General features: G+C 41.2%; 1 protein-coding gene across 4 annotated transcripts in view; it reads left to right on the forward strand.

Annotated features, from left to right (window-relative positions):
- CUTA (cutA divalent cation tolerance homolog) overlaps nucleotides 1-17,756 on the forward strand; it is a gene marked incomplete at its 3' end in the record, with an annotated part of 56,331 nt that overhangs the window by 14,042 nt on the left and 24,533 nt on the right. For 2 of the 4 annotated variants that reach the window (XM_053689136.1, XM_053689137.1), the window contains 2 exon segments: nucleotides 4,341-4,396; nucleotides 9,938-10,083. In XM_053689136.1, coding sequence (XP_053545111.1) covers nucleotides 4,349-4,396; nucleotides 9,938-10,083 — 194 coding nt within the window. 4 annotated transcript variants of the gene reach the window in all.

Genomic DNA, 17,756 nt, shown 5'->3' on the forward strand with positions numbered 1-17,756 from the left:
AATCCTAACTCTGCGGCCTCCAGACAAGAAGGCAACTCTTCCCAGCCTAAACCAGCATGGAAACCATTGCAAGGCTGGAACAAGGGTAAACAGGCCAAGAAGCCTGCTGCTGCTACCAAAACAGCATGAAGGGGTAGCCCCCGATCCGGGACCGGATCTAGTAGGGGGCAGACTTTCTCTCTTCGTTCAGGCTTGGGCAAGAGATGTTCCGGACCCCTGGGCACTAGAAATTGTCTCTCAGGGGTATCTTCTAGAGTTCAAGGAACTCCCTCCAAGGGGAAGGTTCCACATGTCTCGCTTATCTTCAGACCAGATAAAGAGACAGGCATTCTTACATTGCGTAGGAGACCTATTAAAAATGGGAGTGATAAACCCAGTTCCAACAGTGGAACAAGGTCTGGGTTTTTACTCAAACCTGTTTGTAGTTCCCAAAAAAGAGGGAACTTTCAGGCCAGTTCTGGATCTAAAAATTCAAAACAAATTCCTCAGAGTTCCATCATTCAAAATGGAAACCATTCGGACAATTTTACCAACAATCCAGGAGGGTCAATATATGACTACCGTGGACTTAAAGGATGCGTACCTGCATATTCCTATCCACAAAGATCATCATCAGTTCCTGAGGTTCGCCTTTATGGACAATCATTACCAGTTCGTGGCTCTTCCGTTCGGTTTAGCCACTGCTCCCAGAATTTTCACAAAGGTGCTAGGGTCCCTTCTAGCGGTTCTAAGACCGAGGGGCATTGCGGTAGCACCTTATCTAGACGACATTCTAATCCAAGCATCGTCTCTTTCCAAAGCAAAGGCTCATACAGACATTGTTCTAGGCTTTCTCATATCTCACGGGTGGAAGGTGAACGTAGAAAAGAGTTCCCTGTCCCCTTCAACAAGAGTTCCCTTTTTGGGAACAATAATAGATTCTGTAGAAATGAAGATCTTCCTGACAGAGGTCAGAAAGTTAAAGCTTCTAAACGCTTGTCAAGTTCTCCACTCTATTCTTCAACCTTCCATAGCTCAGTGCATGGAAGTAGTAGGATTAATGGTTGCAGCAATGGACATAGTTCCTTTTGCTCGAATTCATCTAAGACCATTACAACTGTGCATGCTCAATCAGTGGAATGGGGACTATGCAGACTTGTCTCCCCAGATTCAAGTAGACCAGGTAACCAGGGATTCGCTCCGCTGGTGGTTGTCTCACGATCACCTGTCTCAGGGAATGAGTTTCCGCAGACCAGAGTGGGTCATTGTCACGACCGACGCCAGTCTCTTAGGCTGGGGTGCGGTCTGGGACTCTCTGAAGGCTCAAGGTCTATGGTCTCGAGAAGAGTCTCTTCTTCCGATAAACATTTTAGAACTGAGAGCGATATTCAATGCGCTCCTGGCGTGGCCTCACCTAGCAAAGGCCAAATTCGTAAGGTTCCAGTCGGACAACATGACGACTGTAGCGTACATCAATCATCAGGGGGGAACAAAGAGTTCCTTAGCGATGAGAGAGGTATCCAAGATCATCAAATGGGCGGAGGATCACTCCTGCCACCTATCTGCAATTCACATCCCAGGAGTGGACAACTGGGAGGCAGATTATTTGAGTCGTCAGACTTTTCATCCGGGGGAGTGGGAACTCCATCCGGAGGTTTTTGCCCAGTTAACTCAACTTTGGGGCATTCCAGATATGGATCTGATGGCGTCTCGCCAGAACGCCAAGGTTCCTCGATACGGGTCCAGATCCAGGGATCCCAAGGCGACACTGGTGGATGCATTAGTGGCGCCTTGGTCGTTCAACCTAGCTTATGTGTTTCCACCGTTCCCTCTCCTTCCCAGGCTTGTAGCCAGGATCAAACAGGAGCAGGCCTCGGTGATTCTAATAGCCCCTGCGTGGCCACGCAGGACTTGGTATGCAGACCTGGTGAATATGTCATCGGCTCCACCATGGAAGCTACCTTTGAGGCAGGATCTTCTAGTACAAGGTCCATTCGAACATCCAAATCTAGTCTCTCTCCAACTGACTGCTTGGAAATTGAACGCTTGATTCTATCTAAGCGTGGGTTTTCTGACTCGGTTATAGATACTCTGGTTCAGGCCAGAAAGCCTGTGACTAGGAAAATTTACCATAAGATATGGCAAAAATATATCTGTTGGTGCAGATCCAAGGGATACTCTTGGAGTAAAATCAAAATTCCAAGGATTCTTTCCTTTCTACAAGAGGGCTTGGATAAAGGTTTGTCAGCTAGTTCTCTAAAAGGACAGATATCTGCTCTGTCGGTTTTGTTGCACAAACGTCTGGCAGCTGTGCCAGATATACAGGCGTTTGTACAGACGTTAGTCAGGATCAAGCCTGTCTATAGAACTATGACTCCTCCATGGAGTCTAAACTTGGTTCTTTCAGTTCTTCAGGGAGTTCCGTTTGAACCCATGCATTCCATAGATATTAAGTTACTATCTTGGAAAGTTCTGTTTTTGGTTACTATTTCTTCTGCTAGAAGAGTTTCTGAATTATCTGCTTTGCAGTGTTCTTCTCCCTATCTGATTTTTCATGCAGATAAGGTAGTTTTACGTACCAAGCCTGGTTTTCTTCCAAAGGTCGTTTCTAACAGGAATATAAACCAGGAAATTGTTGTTCCTTCTCTGTGTCCGAATCCAGTTTCAAAGAAGGAACGTTTGTTACACAATCTAGATGTGGTCCGTGCTTTAAAGTTCTATTTAGAAGCAACAAAGGATTTCAGACAGACATCATCCTTGTTTGTTGTGTATTCTGGTAAGAGGAGAGGGCAGAAAGCTACTGCTACCTCTCTTTATTTTTGGCTGAAAAGCATAATCCGATTGGCTTATGAGACTGCCGGACGGCAGCCTCCTGAACGAATTACAGCTCATTCTACTAGAGCTGTGTCTTCCTCATGGGCCTTCAAGAACGAGGCTTCTGTTGATCAGATCTGTAAGGCAGCGACTTGGTCTTCTCTGCATACTTTTGCCAAATTTTACAAATTCGATACTTATGCTTCTTCGGAGGCTATTTTTGGGAGAAAGGTTTTGCAAGCCGTGGTGCCTTCCGTTTAGGTAACCTGGTTTGCTCCCTCCCTTCATCCGTGTCCTAAAGCTTTGGTATTGGTTCCCACAAGTAATGGATGACGCCGTGGACCGGACACACCAATGTTGGAGAAAACAGAATTTATGTTTACCTGATAAATTTCTTTCTCCAACGGTGTGTCCGGTCCACGGCCCGCCCTGGGTTTTAATCAGGTTTGAAAAATTTCTTTCTTTATACACTACAGTCACCACGGCACCCTATAGTTTCTCCTTTTTCTCCTAACCGTCGGTCGAATTACTGGGGGGCGGAGCCAGAGGGGGGGCTATATGGACAGCTCTTGCTGGGTGCTCTCTTTGCCATTTCCTGTAGGGGAAGAGAATATCCCACAAGTAAGGATGAAGCCGTGGACCGGACACACCGTTGGAGAAAGAAATTTATCAGGTAAACATAAATTCTGTTTTATTATATATATATATATATATATATATATATATACGTATATATATATATATATATATATGTCACACACACACATATTATATATATATATATATATATATATAATGTCACACACACACATATTATATATATATATATATATATAATGTCACACACATACATATTATATATATATAATGTCACACACACACATAAACACACAAATACATATATATATATATATATATAATGTCACACAGACACAAATATATATATATATATAATGTCACACACACAGACACACAAATACATATATATATATAATGTCACACAGACACAAATATATATATATAATGTCACACACACAGACACACAAATATATATATATATATACACACACACACATATGGTTTAGAAGCTTGATTTTTTTCATCTTTAGATTTAATTTTATTTATATTAGTATTCGTCTATATCAACGCCATTATTGTTGTATTTTTATTTTTTAACACGCACAACACCCTTAGAAAACTGTCTGTAGAAACCCATGTGTAATAACCTATTTAATTAGTGTGTGTGTCTAAGGAAATGTGTTAAGCTGTTCATAGAATATTTTTTATATGTGTACACTCTTAAATTCAAGGGGGCAATAAAGTAGTGATAATATAATTCTCTGATGCACTACTAGAGCATTTTATTAGCGCACTGTTATGCATTTAACACCTTTGTGGGGGTCAAACAGACCGCTGTGTGGATGCAATAGTGCATTAATAAAATGCTGAAGCACTTTACAATATTTTTATAATTGCATAATTGCTCCTTTATGTCCCTTTAAATGCCCTCACACAAATGGTAATGCTTGTTACTTATCTTCTCCCAGGTACTGGTATGCAGCCATTTTCTCCACCTTACTGGGCTGTGATATTAGCTAGCTGTGTGAGTATTACACCAGTGCTTCTACATATGGGAGAGTGGATTCATCTTTATTTGATTTAAAGGGACTTTACAATGATACTAAATCACTTAAAGGGACACTCATGTCAAAATTAAACTTTCATGATTCAGACAGAGCATATACCAACTTTCCAATTCAGAAAATGTGCACAGTCTTTTTTTTATTTACACTTTTTAAGTCACCAGCTCCTACTGAGCATGAGCAAGAATTCACAGAATTCGTATATGCATTTGTGATTGGCTGATGGCTGTCACATGATACAGTAGGAGTGGAAATATATTTAACTTTGAAATTTGTCAGAAAAAAATCTACTACTTATTTGAAGTTCAGACTAAGTGCTATTGCATTGTCTTTTTATCATGCTGTTGTTGATTATGCAAATCTGCTGTATTTACTGGTCCTTTAAAACATATCCAATCAGGAAGCATGTTCCGAGACTTCCATGTGCAAGTTCATTATTTTATCTATTTTTGCCTAATTCTTTTGATATTATTTTTTGTAAAGCAGACTTAGGTAGGCTTAGGAGCTAGCTGCTGATTGGTGGCTGCACATATATGTCTGTTGTTATTGGCTTATTGATGTGTTTAGCTAGCTGCCATTAGTACATTACTGCTCCTTAAGGATACCAAGAGAATGAAGCAAAATTGATAATAGAAGTAAATTGGAAAGTTGTTTAAAATTGTATGCTCTATCAGAATCATGAAATAAAATGTTTGGGTTTCATGTCCCTTTAATTAACCCCTTGTGCCAATTGGACGTAGGGACTATGTCACACAGTACTTTGCCTACCGTACTGTGTTGATGTAGTTCCTGTGTCCAACACAGAGGCACATGCTGCGGTCCCCTCTGTCAACGTTTTGTGGAATCATGTGATCATTTATTTTTGATATATTTATTTATTTTTTATTTTATTTTTTGGGGGATTACTTTACAGTGATTTCTGAATTCTGTGAATAAATAGTTAGTTGAAACTGTTATCCTCTGGAAGTTCTCTTTATGCAAAAAATGTGCGTGCATAGTACCAAGTAGGAAGTCCTTATCAGCTAGTGAGCATAGGCATAAGTAGGAAGTCCTTATCAGCCAGTAAGCATAAGTAGAAAGTCCTTATCAGCAAGTGAGCATAAGTAGAAAGTCCTTATCAGCCAGTGAGCATAAGTAGGCAGTCCTTATCAGCCAGTGAGCATAAGTAGGCAGTCCTTATCAGCCAGTGAGCATAAGTAGGCAGTCCTTATCAGCTAGTGAGCATAAGTAGGCAGTCCTTATCAGCCAGTGAGCATAAGTAGGCAGTCCTTATCAGCCAGTGAGCATAAATAGGCAGTCCTTATCAGCCAGTGAGCATAAGTAGGCAGTCCTTATCAGCCAGTGAGCATAAGTAGGCAGTCCTTATCAGCTAGTGAGCATAAGAAGCAGTCCTTATCAGCCAGTGAGCATAAGTAAGCAGTCCTTATCAGCCAGTGAGCATAAGTAGGCAGTCCTTATCAGCCAGTGAGCATAAGTAGGCAGTCCTTATCAGCCAGGGAGCATAAGTAGGTAGTCCTTATCAGCCAGGGAGCATAAGTAGGAAGTCCTTATCAGCCAGTGAGCATAAGTAGGCAGTCCTTATCAGCCAGGGAGCATAAGTAGGAAGTCCTTATCAGCCAGGGAGCATAAGTAGGCAGTCCTTATCAGCCAGTGAGCATAAGTAGGCAGTCCTTATCAGCCAGTGAGCATAAGTAGGCAGTCCTTATCAGCCAGGGAGCATAAGTAGGAAGTCCTTATCAGCCAGTGAGCATAAGTAGGAAGTCCTTATCAGCCAGTGAGCATAAGTAGGAAGTCCTTATCAGCTAGTGAGCATAAGTAGGAAGTCCTTATCAGCCACTGAACATAAGTAGGCAGTCCTTATCAGCCTGTGAGCATAAGTAGGAAGTCTTTATCAGCCAGTGAGCAGAAGTAGGAAATTCTTATCAGCCAGGGAGCAGAAGTAGGAAATTCTTATCAGCCAGGGAGTATAAGTAGGAAGTTCTTATCAGCCAGGGATTATAAGTAGGAAGTTCTTATAAGCCAGGGAGTATACGTAGGAAGTTCTTATCAGCCAGGGAGTATAAGTAGGACATTCTTATCAGCCAGGGAGTATAAGTAGGAATGGTCTACAATGGAAAAAATAGAGGGCGCCACATAGTGCAAGGTATTATAAATAAATACTGGCATATATTAAAAGATTGTAACCCTTGGGTAGAAGAATTTAAAAATAGCCCAATGATAGCCTACAAGAAAAATAAAAATCTGAGAGATCTTTTGGTGAGAGCGGCTATAGGGAGTGCAAAGAAGACACAACAAATCAAAATAGGATCTGAGAATTTAGGCTGTTACCCATGTCTACATTGTAGCCATTGCAGCTCCATAATTAAAGGGACAGTCTACCATAGAATTGTTATTGTTTTAAAAGATAGATAATCCCTTTATTACCCATTCCCCAGTTTTGCATAACCAACACAGTTATATTAATATACTTTTTACCTCTGTGATTACCTTGTATCTAGGAACCTTCTTCCAGCCCCCTGATCACATGACTGTGACTTGTTATTATCTATTGTCTTAAATTTAGCATTGTTTTGTGCTAGATCTTAAATAACCCCCTGTGCCTGAACACAGTGTTATCTATATGGCCCACGTGTACTTTCTGTCTCTTTGTGTTGACAAGAGATTTAAAAAGCCTGTGATTAGAGGCAGCCCTCAAAGGCTTAGAAATTAGCATATGAGCCTACCTATGTTTAGTTTAAACTAAGAATACCAAGAGAAAAAAGCAAATTTGATAATAAAAGTAAATTGGAAAGTTGATTAAAATTAAAAGTCCTATCTGAATAATGAAAGTTTAATTTATACTAGACTGTCCCTTTAAGGGTAAACATTTTTTTTCATCCAGCAAATGGAACAAAATATCCAATTAGAAAATATCTAACATGTAGAAGTACATATGCCATATATTTAATCAAATGTCCGTGTGCCAGAATTTATATTGGAGAAACGAGCAGGGAAGTTAGGACAAGAATTACAGAACACAAATCTAACATTAGGATGAACAATAGGGATGCTCCAGTTTCCTGTCACTTCCTCTCCATGGGACACAATATAAGCCAGTTGCGGTTTCAAGTAATAGATCAGATAGATAAACCAAGGAGAGGAGGTGACAGGGAACATATGCTCAAAAAGAAAGAAATGTTCTGGATAAATAAGTTGAATACTTTAGAACCAAATGGCCTTAACAAAGACTTTGATTGGTCTTTATTTTTATAATTAATAAGAAATTTGCAAAATATATAGTTATATATAGTTAGATCTGTTGTGCTAGGATTCTGATTTTTTGATATATGTATAGGTAGGTCAGTTTGTAATTTTAAATTAGTATTTTAATATATACATGTGAAATATATAGAAAAAACAGAAAAGGAAAAGGAAAAAATGTTTTTTATATTTAACACATGTAATTTTAGTAAAAGACCACAAGATGGCAATATTGTATAGATTGACTGTTGTATCAGGTATAAAAGGCACACCTGTACATAGACAAATTAGACATGACTAAGAACCAGTGTGTGGTTTGAAACGTCGTTTGCTTTATGGACCCTGTGAAAAAGAAATAAAGGTCTTTTAATTATTCCCTGGAGGCTGGAAATCTATTTACTTGCCACATAGTGCAAATCAGACTGTAACACAGAGGATAATGGAGGGAAATAGAAATCCTACTCACGTGGTGAAAAGCACTAATGTGTAGTGAAGGCATTCAGGAACCAAACGGTCGTCCGGTAGACCCAGTGGTGACAGTGGTGATGCAGAGACAAACGGTATCCTCGTCCCACCAGGGGGAGTCCAGAGATCCTATGAACCGTATCCGTGAACCGTATATATATATATATATATATATAAGTTGCATTTTGTATTTTTCCTATGTGAAATAAGATTGTCCGTTTCAGAGAATGGACTAGACAGGGGGGTTCCGTGGGTGTATCTGAAGCTTTCAAAACACTCTTTATATTATCAAAGCATGTTACATCTTTCGGCGCTGGACTGACCGTAATAGGCGGGATCAGACTTATATACTTACAGGAAAGTTCTACTCTGTGAAAAGCATTACTGGGCTAAAAAGTTGCACCCAGGTAGTAAATCGCCATAGAACAGGCTAACAATGTTATTGAGCCAGTTGTTCGTTCCTGTGAGTGCACTTCTCTCTGTATGTATTTAGTCTCCCTATGGGAAAAAGGGGCAACCAGACGTGGACTCCTTGCTCAGTGTGCTTAGAGGAATATAGCTACACCTCACTGACGAGGCCCAATGAAGGCCGAAACGATCGTCTGGGGTTGCTGTGTTCCTTGTTCAGAGAGGAATTGCCTGGTATTTCGGCGCTGGACTGACCATAATAGGCGGGATCAGACTGATATACTACAGGAAAGTTCTACTCTGTGAAAAGCATTACTGGGCTAAAAAGTTGCACCCAGGTGGTAAATCGCCATAGAACAGGCTAACAATGTTATTGAGCCAGTTGTTCGTTCCTGTGAGTGCACTTCTCTCTGTATGTATTTAGTCTCTCTATGGGAAAAAGGGGCAACCAGACGTGGACTCCTTGCTCAGTGTGCTTAGAGGAATATAGCTACACCTCACTGACCAGGCCCAATGAAGGCCGAAACGATCGTCTGGGGTTGCTGTGTTCCTTGTTCAGAGAGGAATTGCCTGGTATTTCGGCGCTGGACTGACCGTAATAGGCGGGATCAGACTGATATACTACATTACTGGGCTAAAAAAGCATTACTGGGCTAAAAAGTTGCACCCAGGTGGTAAATCGCCATAGAACAGGCTAACAATGTTATTGAGCCAGTTGTTCGTTCCTGTGAGTGCACTTCTCTCTGTATGTATATATGTGTATATATATATATATATATATATATATTTTAAGTTGCATTTTGTATTTTTCCTATGTGAAATAAGATTGTCCGTTTCAGAGAATGGACTAGACAGGGGGGTTCCGTGGGTGTATCTGAAGCTTTCAAAACACTCTTTATATTATCAAAGCATGTTACATCTGTAGTTCTTACTGATTTATCTCCCCATTTCTAGGAAAGTGACTTTGCTCAAAATTCACAATACATTTATTTAACTGGTAATGTTTACTAAACTAGAATCAAATACTAATTAAACTGTAGTGAAAACATTTCAGTTTAATTTGTATTTGCTGCAAACAGATCGTTATATCAGTGTTGGGTGCTCCCTTATTAACATCTCTTTACAATGTGAGATGATGCATCCCAGAGAGCTTCTTTACTTTCTATGGAAGGCAGCTCTCATCTCACTGGGAACTCCAGGTTCTTTCCCTTTTTCTTAGAGAATTCAGCCCTTTTGATGTCTGTATATTGATTTAACTTTAACCTGAGAGTTTTGGAGAATTGAGCACTGAAAATTATCTCATGTAATTTTTGTTGTTGTTTTAACTATCACTATTTTTCTGAACTTTTATCCCACTTAAAATCTTTTTTCCCCCCTCCTTTTTTCAGGCTGTCCTTCTGTACATGAACCCAATTCTGCTACGAATTGCAGGATTACGAGCGCTTTCCATGGCATCTGACGCATACGTTTCAGGATCGCTCTCCGCTGCCTATGTTACCTGTCCCAATGAAACTGTGGCGAAAGATATAGCACGGTATAGTGTTCTCCACCAAATTTTTTTTTAATATTGGCTCATTTTAACATATTGGCTTCAGTTTTAGCCAGCTGGGCAGTAAAATCAGCCAGGTGGTGTGCCCATTAAATATGTCCTGGGAGAACACTTCAGTATATAACAAAACACAATAGGACTATTCGTGCATAAACAATCAGGGAACAGGGCTTTTGCAGCACAACACATAGCTATGCATATGCATATATGCATATCTAATCTGTGCATATACTGTTTGATTTCTAGAATATCTATACAATATACATATGTGTATGTATGTGTGTGTGTGTGTGTGTGTATATATATATATATATATATATATATATATATATATATATATATATATATATATATATATATATATATATATATATATATATATATATAAAGAGAGAGAGATGCACTCATCTGAGACAGAACAAAAGCTAGAATAACTTCCATGCCTGTTCATTTTCAGTGCCACTCAGGGTGCATACTCTATTAGCACACTATGCCTTTTCACAGAGAAAAAATATTCTGTAGCATATCAGTCTGACCCTGCCCAATCTGAGAAAATGACAGCCTTTTACTTGGTTTTTCTATGTAAGTCTGTCTCCATTTAGCTTGCAATACGCCTCTATTTGTGCGGATTACAGGTTGCAGATTCTGTTGCATTCCATAAAAATTTGAGCATGACGTGAAGTTCATGGAGCGAATTGTAGGAAAATATGATTGCAAACAGGTGACGTATCTTTTTGACTATAGCTTATAGGGTTACCCGAACCCAAGTCCATATATATATATATATATATATATATATATATATATATATATATATATATATATAAAGTCCAGTGTAGTGTGTAGAAATAAACAAACAAATCTACCCAATGATATCCACAGATAGCAGTGTCCCAAAAGGATTTATAGAATGGCAGTCTCTCCCAAACAATCGAATAGCATTAAATATAACGATTCCTGTGACATACAGCTTAAAGCATTAAAGTGCACACACTCTGTAGGAATTGCAAGTAAATGCGAGCAACCCGGTGCTCCAGCAACAACAGCCATGCATTCCTTACCGCTCCGTAGTGTGTCCGAGCCGCAGGGTCACTTCCTCATACCTCTGAAAGCTTGCTCAGGTATCCGCTGTATGCACACGTCATGTGCTCCGCTCACCAGTTGAAGTGGGAGTGAGAGAGGAGGGAGAGAAGGGGGCTTGTCCAGGCAGCCCCGACGCAGACAACAAACAGCCGTGATATGCGCCCAACCTGTTACTGATTCTGAATGTGAATATGTGAGAAAGTCACCATGCTCCCATTCTGCCCCTGGATTTTCAGGCAATGTAGAATAAATGAAGAAAACGGACAATCCAGGGCAAGTTAAAAACGATATCTTTTATTCACCAACGATAAAAAGGTTCCAGGAGGGTCCATATACAGGTTAGCAAGGCAACACAGGCAAACTGAAAGCTAACATGTTTCGGCTATACAGCCGTAATCATAGCCGAAACATGTTAGCTTTCAGTTTGCCTGTGTTGCCTTGCTAACCTGTATATGGACCCTCCTGGAACCTTTTTATCGTTGGTGAATAAAATATATCGTTTTTAACTTGCCCTGGATTGTCCGTTTTCTTCATTTGTTATATATAGAGACGCACTCATCTGAGACAGAACAAAAGCTAGAATAACTTCCATGCCTGTTCATTTTCAGTGCCACTCAGGGTGCATACTCTTTTAGCACACTATGTCTTTTAACAGAGAACAAATATCCTTAGCATATCAGTCTGACCCTGCCCAATGACAGTCTAGCGACAAAATAACAGGCAATTCTTCTCTGAACAAGAGAAACAACAACCCCAGACGATCGTTTCGACCTTCTGTGGGCCTCGTCAATGAGGTGCAGTTGCATCTCTCTAAGGGCATGTGTGCAAGGAGTCCACATCTGGGATTGTTGTTTCTCTTGTTCAGAGAAGAATTGCCTGGTGCTAGACTGTCATTGGGCAGCGTCCCAAAAATTAACGCCCCCACCAGCAGTGCCCTGCGCTTCTGCTCTAGCACCTGCTGGAGTTACTTTAAAAGACATAGCGGCGGTTATGTCTTCCACAATTTCTGATGCATTGTCTGCCTTTCCTATGTTTCAGGGCAAGCGCAAGAGGAAAGACAAGCATGTTATCAGCGAGGTTTCTGATGCCATGGTAGCAGTCTCAGAGGTACCCTCCCAGGGAACTGAAATGGAGGGTATAGAGGTTTTATCAGATGGCGAGATTTCAGATTCAGAACCTTTGACTGATTCGGAGGTTGTCTTTTTCCGATTTAAACTAGAACATCTCCGCCTGTTACTCAGGGAGGTGTTGGTTACTTTAGACGACTGCGATTCCACAGTAGTAGTCGCTCCTGTGAAGGCGAGTAAATTGGACAAATATTTAGAAGTTCCTACTTTCTCAGATGTTTTTCCAGTTTCTAAGCAAGCTTCGGAGATTGTTTCTAAGGAATGGGAGAGACCAGGTATTCCCTTCTCTCCATCTCCTATTTTCAGAAAGATGTTTCCTATAGCTGAGACTATCAAGGAAGCTTGGCAAACGGTTCCTAAGGTAGAAGGGGCTATCTTCACCTTAGCCAAGCGAACTACTATTCCTATTGAGGATAGTTGTGCCTTTAAAGACCCCATGGACAAGAAGTTGGAGGGTTTACTTAAAAAGATTTATGTTCACCAGGGTCTGCTGTTGCAGCCGGCTGCGTGCATTGCTACTGTCACTAGTGCGGCAGCTTATTGGTTTGATGCTCTGTCTGAGTCTCTTAAGTCTGAGACGTCATTGGAAGAGATCCAAGATAGGATTAAAGCTCTGAAGTTAGCTAATGCTTTTATTACGGATGCTTCTCTGCAAATTACTAAATTAGCAGCTAAGAGTTCAGGGTTCTCTGTCCTAGCCCGCAGAGCTTTATGGTTAAAGCCTTGGTCTGTCTGCGGACGTTTCGTCTAAGTCTAAGCTTCTAGCTATTCCTTACAAGGGTAAGACCTTGTTTGGACCTGACTTGAAGGAAATTATCTCTGACATCACAGGAGGTAAGGGTCATCTCCTTCCTCAGGATAAGAGAAATAAACAAAAAGGACGTCAAAATAATTTTCGTTCCTTTCGCAATTTCAAGGGAAATTCTTTCTCTTCCTCCTCTAAACAGGAAGGAAACTATTCACAGTCTAAGCCAACTTGCAGACCCAACCAGCCTTGGAACAAGGGTAAACAGCCCAAGAAGCCTGCTGCTGACTCCAAGACAGCATGAAGGGCATGCCCCCGATCCGGGACCTGATCTGGTGGGGGGGGCAGACTTTCTTTCTTCGTTCAGGCTTGGGTGCAAGACGTTCAGGATCCTTGGGCTATAGAAATAGTGTCCCAGGGATACAAGCTGGAGTTAAAAAAAATTTCCTCCTCGAGGAAGATTTCTTCTTTCAAGATTATCTGCAAACCAGATAAAAAGAGAGGAGTTCTTACATTGTGTAAGAGACCTTTCTTCCCTGGGAGTGATTACTCTCGTTCCTGTACAGGAACACGGGCAGGGTTTTTATTCAAATCTGTTTGTAGTTCCCAAGAAGGAGGGAACTTTCAGACCTATTCTAGACCTCAAGGGTCTGAACAAGTTTCTCAGAGTTCCATCTTTCAAGATGGAAACCATTCGTACCATTCTTTCATTGATTCAGGAGGGTCAATTTATGACGACAGTGGACTTAAAGGATGCATATCTGCATGTCCCTATCCACAGAGATCATCACAAGTTCCTTTCGGACTGGCCACGGCACCCAGAATTTTCACAAAGGTTCTGGGGTCTCTACTGGCGGTTTTAAGACCGCGGGGCATTGCGGTGGCGCCTTATCTGGACGCTATTCTAATCCAGGCGCCATCCTTCCTGAGAACTCACGGGTGGAAGGTGAATCTGGAAAAAAGTTCCTTAATCCCGAAAGCAAGGGTGACTTTTTTGGGAACTGTAATCGACTCTATATCTATGAGGATTTTTCTGACAAAGGTCAGGAAATCAAAGATTCTAGAGGCCTGTCGTACCCTTCAGTCCAATCCTCGGCCGTCAGTGGCCCATTGCATGGAAGTAATCGGACTGATGGTGGTGGCAATGGACATCATTCCGTTTGCTCGGTTTCACCTCAGACCTCTGCAGTTTAACATGCGCAGGTTGTGGAACGGAGATTATGCAGACTTGTCTCCTCGAATAACCCTGGAGCAGGAGACAAGGGATTCACTTCAATGGTGGTTGTCTGTTGATCATCTATCCCAGGGAACATGCTTTCGCAGACCATCCTGGGTGATTGTGACAACAGATGCCAGCCTTCTAGGGTGGGGAGCTGTCTGGGGTCCTCTAAAGGCTCAGGGAGTGTGGACTCCAGCGGAGTCTGTTCTTCCTATAAACATCCTGGAACTGACAGCGATCTTCAATGCTCTTCTGGCCTGGCCTCAGTTGGCTTTGGCCCAGTTCATCAGATTTCAGACGGACAACATAACGTCAGTGGCTTACATCAATCATCAGGGAGGAACGAGGAGTTCCTTAGCGATGACGGAGGTAGCCAAGATAATCCGGTGGGCGGAAGCCCATTCTTGCTATCTGTCAGCGATCCATATCCCAGGGGTGGACAACTGGGAGGCGGACTTTCTGAGCAGGCAGACCTTTCATCCGGGGGAGTGGGAACTCCATCCGGAAGTATTCTCCAGCCTGATTCTCAAATGGGGTCGACTGGAGTTAGATCTCATGGCATCTCGTCAGAATGCCAAGCTTCCGAGATACGGGTCAAGATCCAGGGATACCCAGGCGGAACTGATAGATGCTCTGGCAGTTCCTTGGTCCTTCAGCCTAGCATATCTTTTTCCCCCATTTGCTCTTCTTCCTCGGGTCATTGCTCGAATCAAACAGGAGAAGGCATCAGTGATCCTCATTGCTCCTGCGTGGCCTCGCAGGATTTGGTATGCCGATCTCGTGGACATATCAACCCTGCCACCTTGGAAACTACCATCGAGGAAGGATCTTCTCATTCAAGGACTTTTCCTTCATCCAAATCTAATTTCTCTGAAGCTGATTGCTTGGAGATTGAACGCTTAATTCTATCCAAGCGGGGGGGTTTTCTGACTCAGTCATAGAGACCTTAATTCAGGCACGTAAGCCTGTAACTAGCCTGTAAGATTTATTATAAGATATGGCGTAAATATCTTTATTGGTGTGAATCCAAGGGCTACTCATGGAGTAGAGTTAGGATTCCCAGATATTTGTCTTTTCTCCAAAAAGGATTGGAGAAGGGTTTATCGGCAAGTTACCTAAAGGGTCAGATCTTTGTCTTATCTATTTTGTTACACAAGCGTCTGGCTAATGTCCCAGATGTTCAATCTTTTTGTCAGGGCTTGGTTAGGATCAGGCCTGTGTTCAAACCAGTTTCTCCTCCATGGAGTTTGAATTTAGTTCTTAAGGTTCTTCAAGGGGCTCCGTTTGAGCCTATCCATTCCTTAGATATTAAGTTGTTATCTTGGAAAGTTTTATTTCTTGTTGCTATTTCTTCAGCTCGAAGAGTGTCTGAGCTTTCGGCGTTGCAATACAATTCTCCTTGCCTTATTTTCCATTCGGATAAGGTAGTTTTGCGTACTAAACTAGGATTCCTTCCTAAGGTTGTTTCAGACAGGAACATTAATCAGGAGATTGTTGTTCCTTCTTTGTGTCCTAATCCTTCTTCTCAGAAGGAAAGGCTTCTGCATAATTTGGACGTAGTCCGTGCTTTGAAGTTTTACTTGCAAGCAACTAAGGACTTTCGTCAGTCTTTTTCTGTTTGTAATTCTCTCTGGAAAACATAAGGGTCAGAAAGCTACGGCTACCTCCCTTTCTTTTTGGTTGAGGAGTATCATCCGCTTTGCATATGAGACTTCTGGACAGCAGCTTCCTGAAAGAATTATGGCTCATTCCACTAGGGCGGTTGCTTCCTCATGGGCATTCAAAAATAAAGCTTCTATGGAACAGATTTGCAAGGTTGCAACTTGGTCTTCTCTTCACACTTTTTCTAAATTTTACAAATTTGATACTTTTGCCTCGGCTGTTTTGGGGAGAAAGGTTCTTCAAGCAGTGGTGCCTTCCGTTTAGGTTCCCTGTCTTGTCCCTCCCTTATCATCCGTGTACTCTAGCTTTGGTATTGTATCCCACAAGTAAGGATGATGATCCGTGGACTTGTGTCTTTAAAAAGAAAAGAAAATTTATGCTTTCCTGATAAATTTGTTTCTTTCTCTTGTAAGGTGTATCCAGTCCACGGATCATCCATTACTTGTGGGATATTCTCATTCCCAACAGGAAGTTGCAAGAGGAAACCCACAGCAGAGCTGCAATATAGCTCCTCCCCTAACTGTCATAGCCAGTCATTCTCTTGCAACTCTCAACAAGCAAGGAGGTCGTAAGAGAGAGTGGTTAAATATAGCTAGTTTATTTTCTTCAATCAAAAGTTTGTTATTTTTAAATAGTACCGGAGTTGTGCTATTTTATCTCAGGCAGTAAATAGAAGAAGAATCTGCCTGAGGTTTCTATGATCTTAGCAGGTTGTAACTAAGATCCATTGCTGTTCTCGCATATGTCTGAGGGGATTACACAGATGAGGTAAAACTTCAGCGAGAGAATGGCGTGCAGTTTATTCTGCTATCAGGTATGTGCAGTTATAATTTTTTCTAGAGATGGAAAACACTAGAAAATGCTGCTGATACCGGATTAATGTAATTTAAGCCTGAATACAGGGATTTAATAACGACTGGTATCATGCTTACTCCCAGGGGTAATACCCTTATGATATTTACAATATAAAACGTTTGCTGGCATGTTTAATCGTTTTTATATATACTTTGGTGATAAAACTTTATTGGGGCCTAGTTTTTTCCACATGGCTGGCTTAAATTTTGCCTAGAAACAGTTTCCTGAGGCTTTCCACTGTGTTACTATGAGTGGGAGGGGCCTATTTTAACGTTTTTTTGTGCAGTTAAAATTACAAACTAAGACATCCAGATTCCCTCAAAGGCCCTCTGAATGCTATAGGACATCTCTAAAGGGCCCAAAGGCTTTCCAAAGTCGTTTATTGGGGAAGGTAGGGCTACAGCTTGCTGTGGCAGTTGGTTGTGACTGTTAAAAAACGTCTATTTCGTTTTTTTGATCCGTTTTTTGAACTAAGGGGTTAATCATCCATTTGCAAGTGGGTGCAATGCTCTGCTAGTCTATTACATACACTGTAAAAATTTCGTTTGATTTACTGCCTTTTTTCACTGTTTTTCAAATTCTGACAACATTTGTTTCTCTTAAAGGCACAGTACCGTTTTTTATATTTGCTTGTTAACTTGATTTAAAGTGTTTTCCAAGCTTGCTAGTCTCATTGCTAGTCTGTATAAACATGTCTGACATAGAAGAAACTCCTTGTTCATTATGTTTAAAAGCCATGGTGGAACCCCCTTCTAGAATGTGTACCAAATGTACTGTTTTCATTTTAGGCAATAAAGATCATTTTCTGTCTTTTAAAATTTTTTATCACCACGTGTCAGACCCTTTGACTCCCGCTTAAGGGACTCACGCTCAAATGGTGCCAAGTACATCTAGGGCGCCCACAGCGTTTACTTTACAATACATGGCGGCAGTCATGGATAATACACTGTCAGCAGTATTAGCCAGA

The sequence above is a fragment of the Bombina bombina genome, chromosome 7 (assembly GCF_027579735.1).
Source record: "Bombina bombina isolate aBomBom1 chromosome 7, aBomBom1.pri, whole genome shotgun sequence".
NCBI classification, from domain to species: Eukaryota; Metazoa; Chordata; class Amphibia; order Anura; family Bombinatoridae; genus Bombina; species Bombina bombina.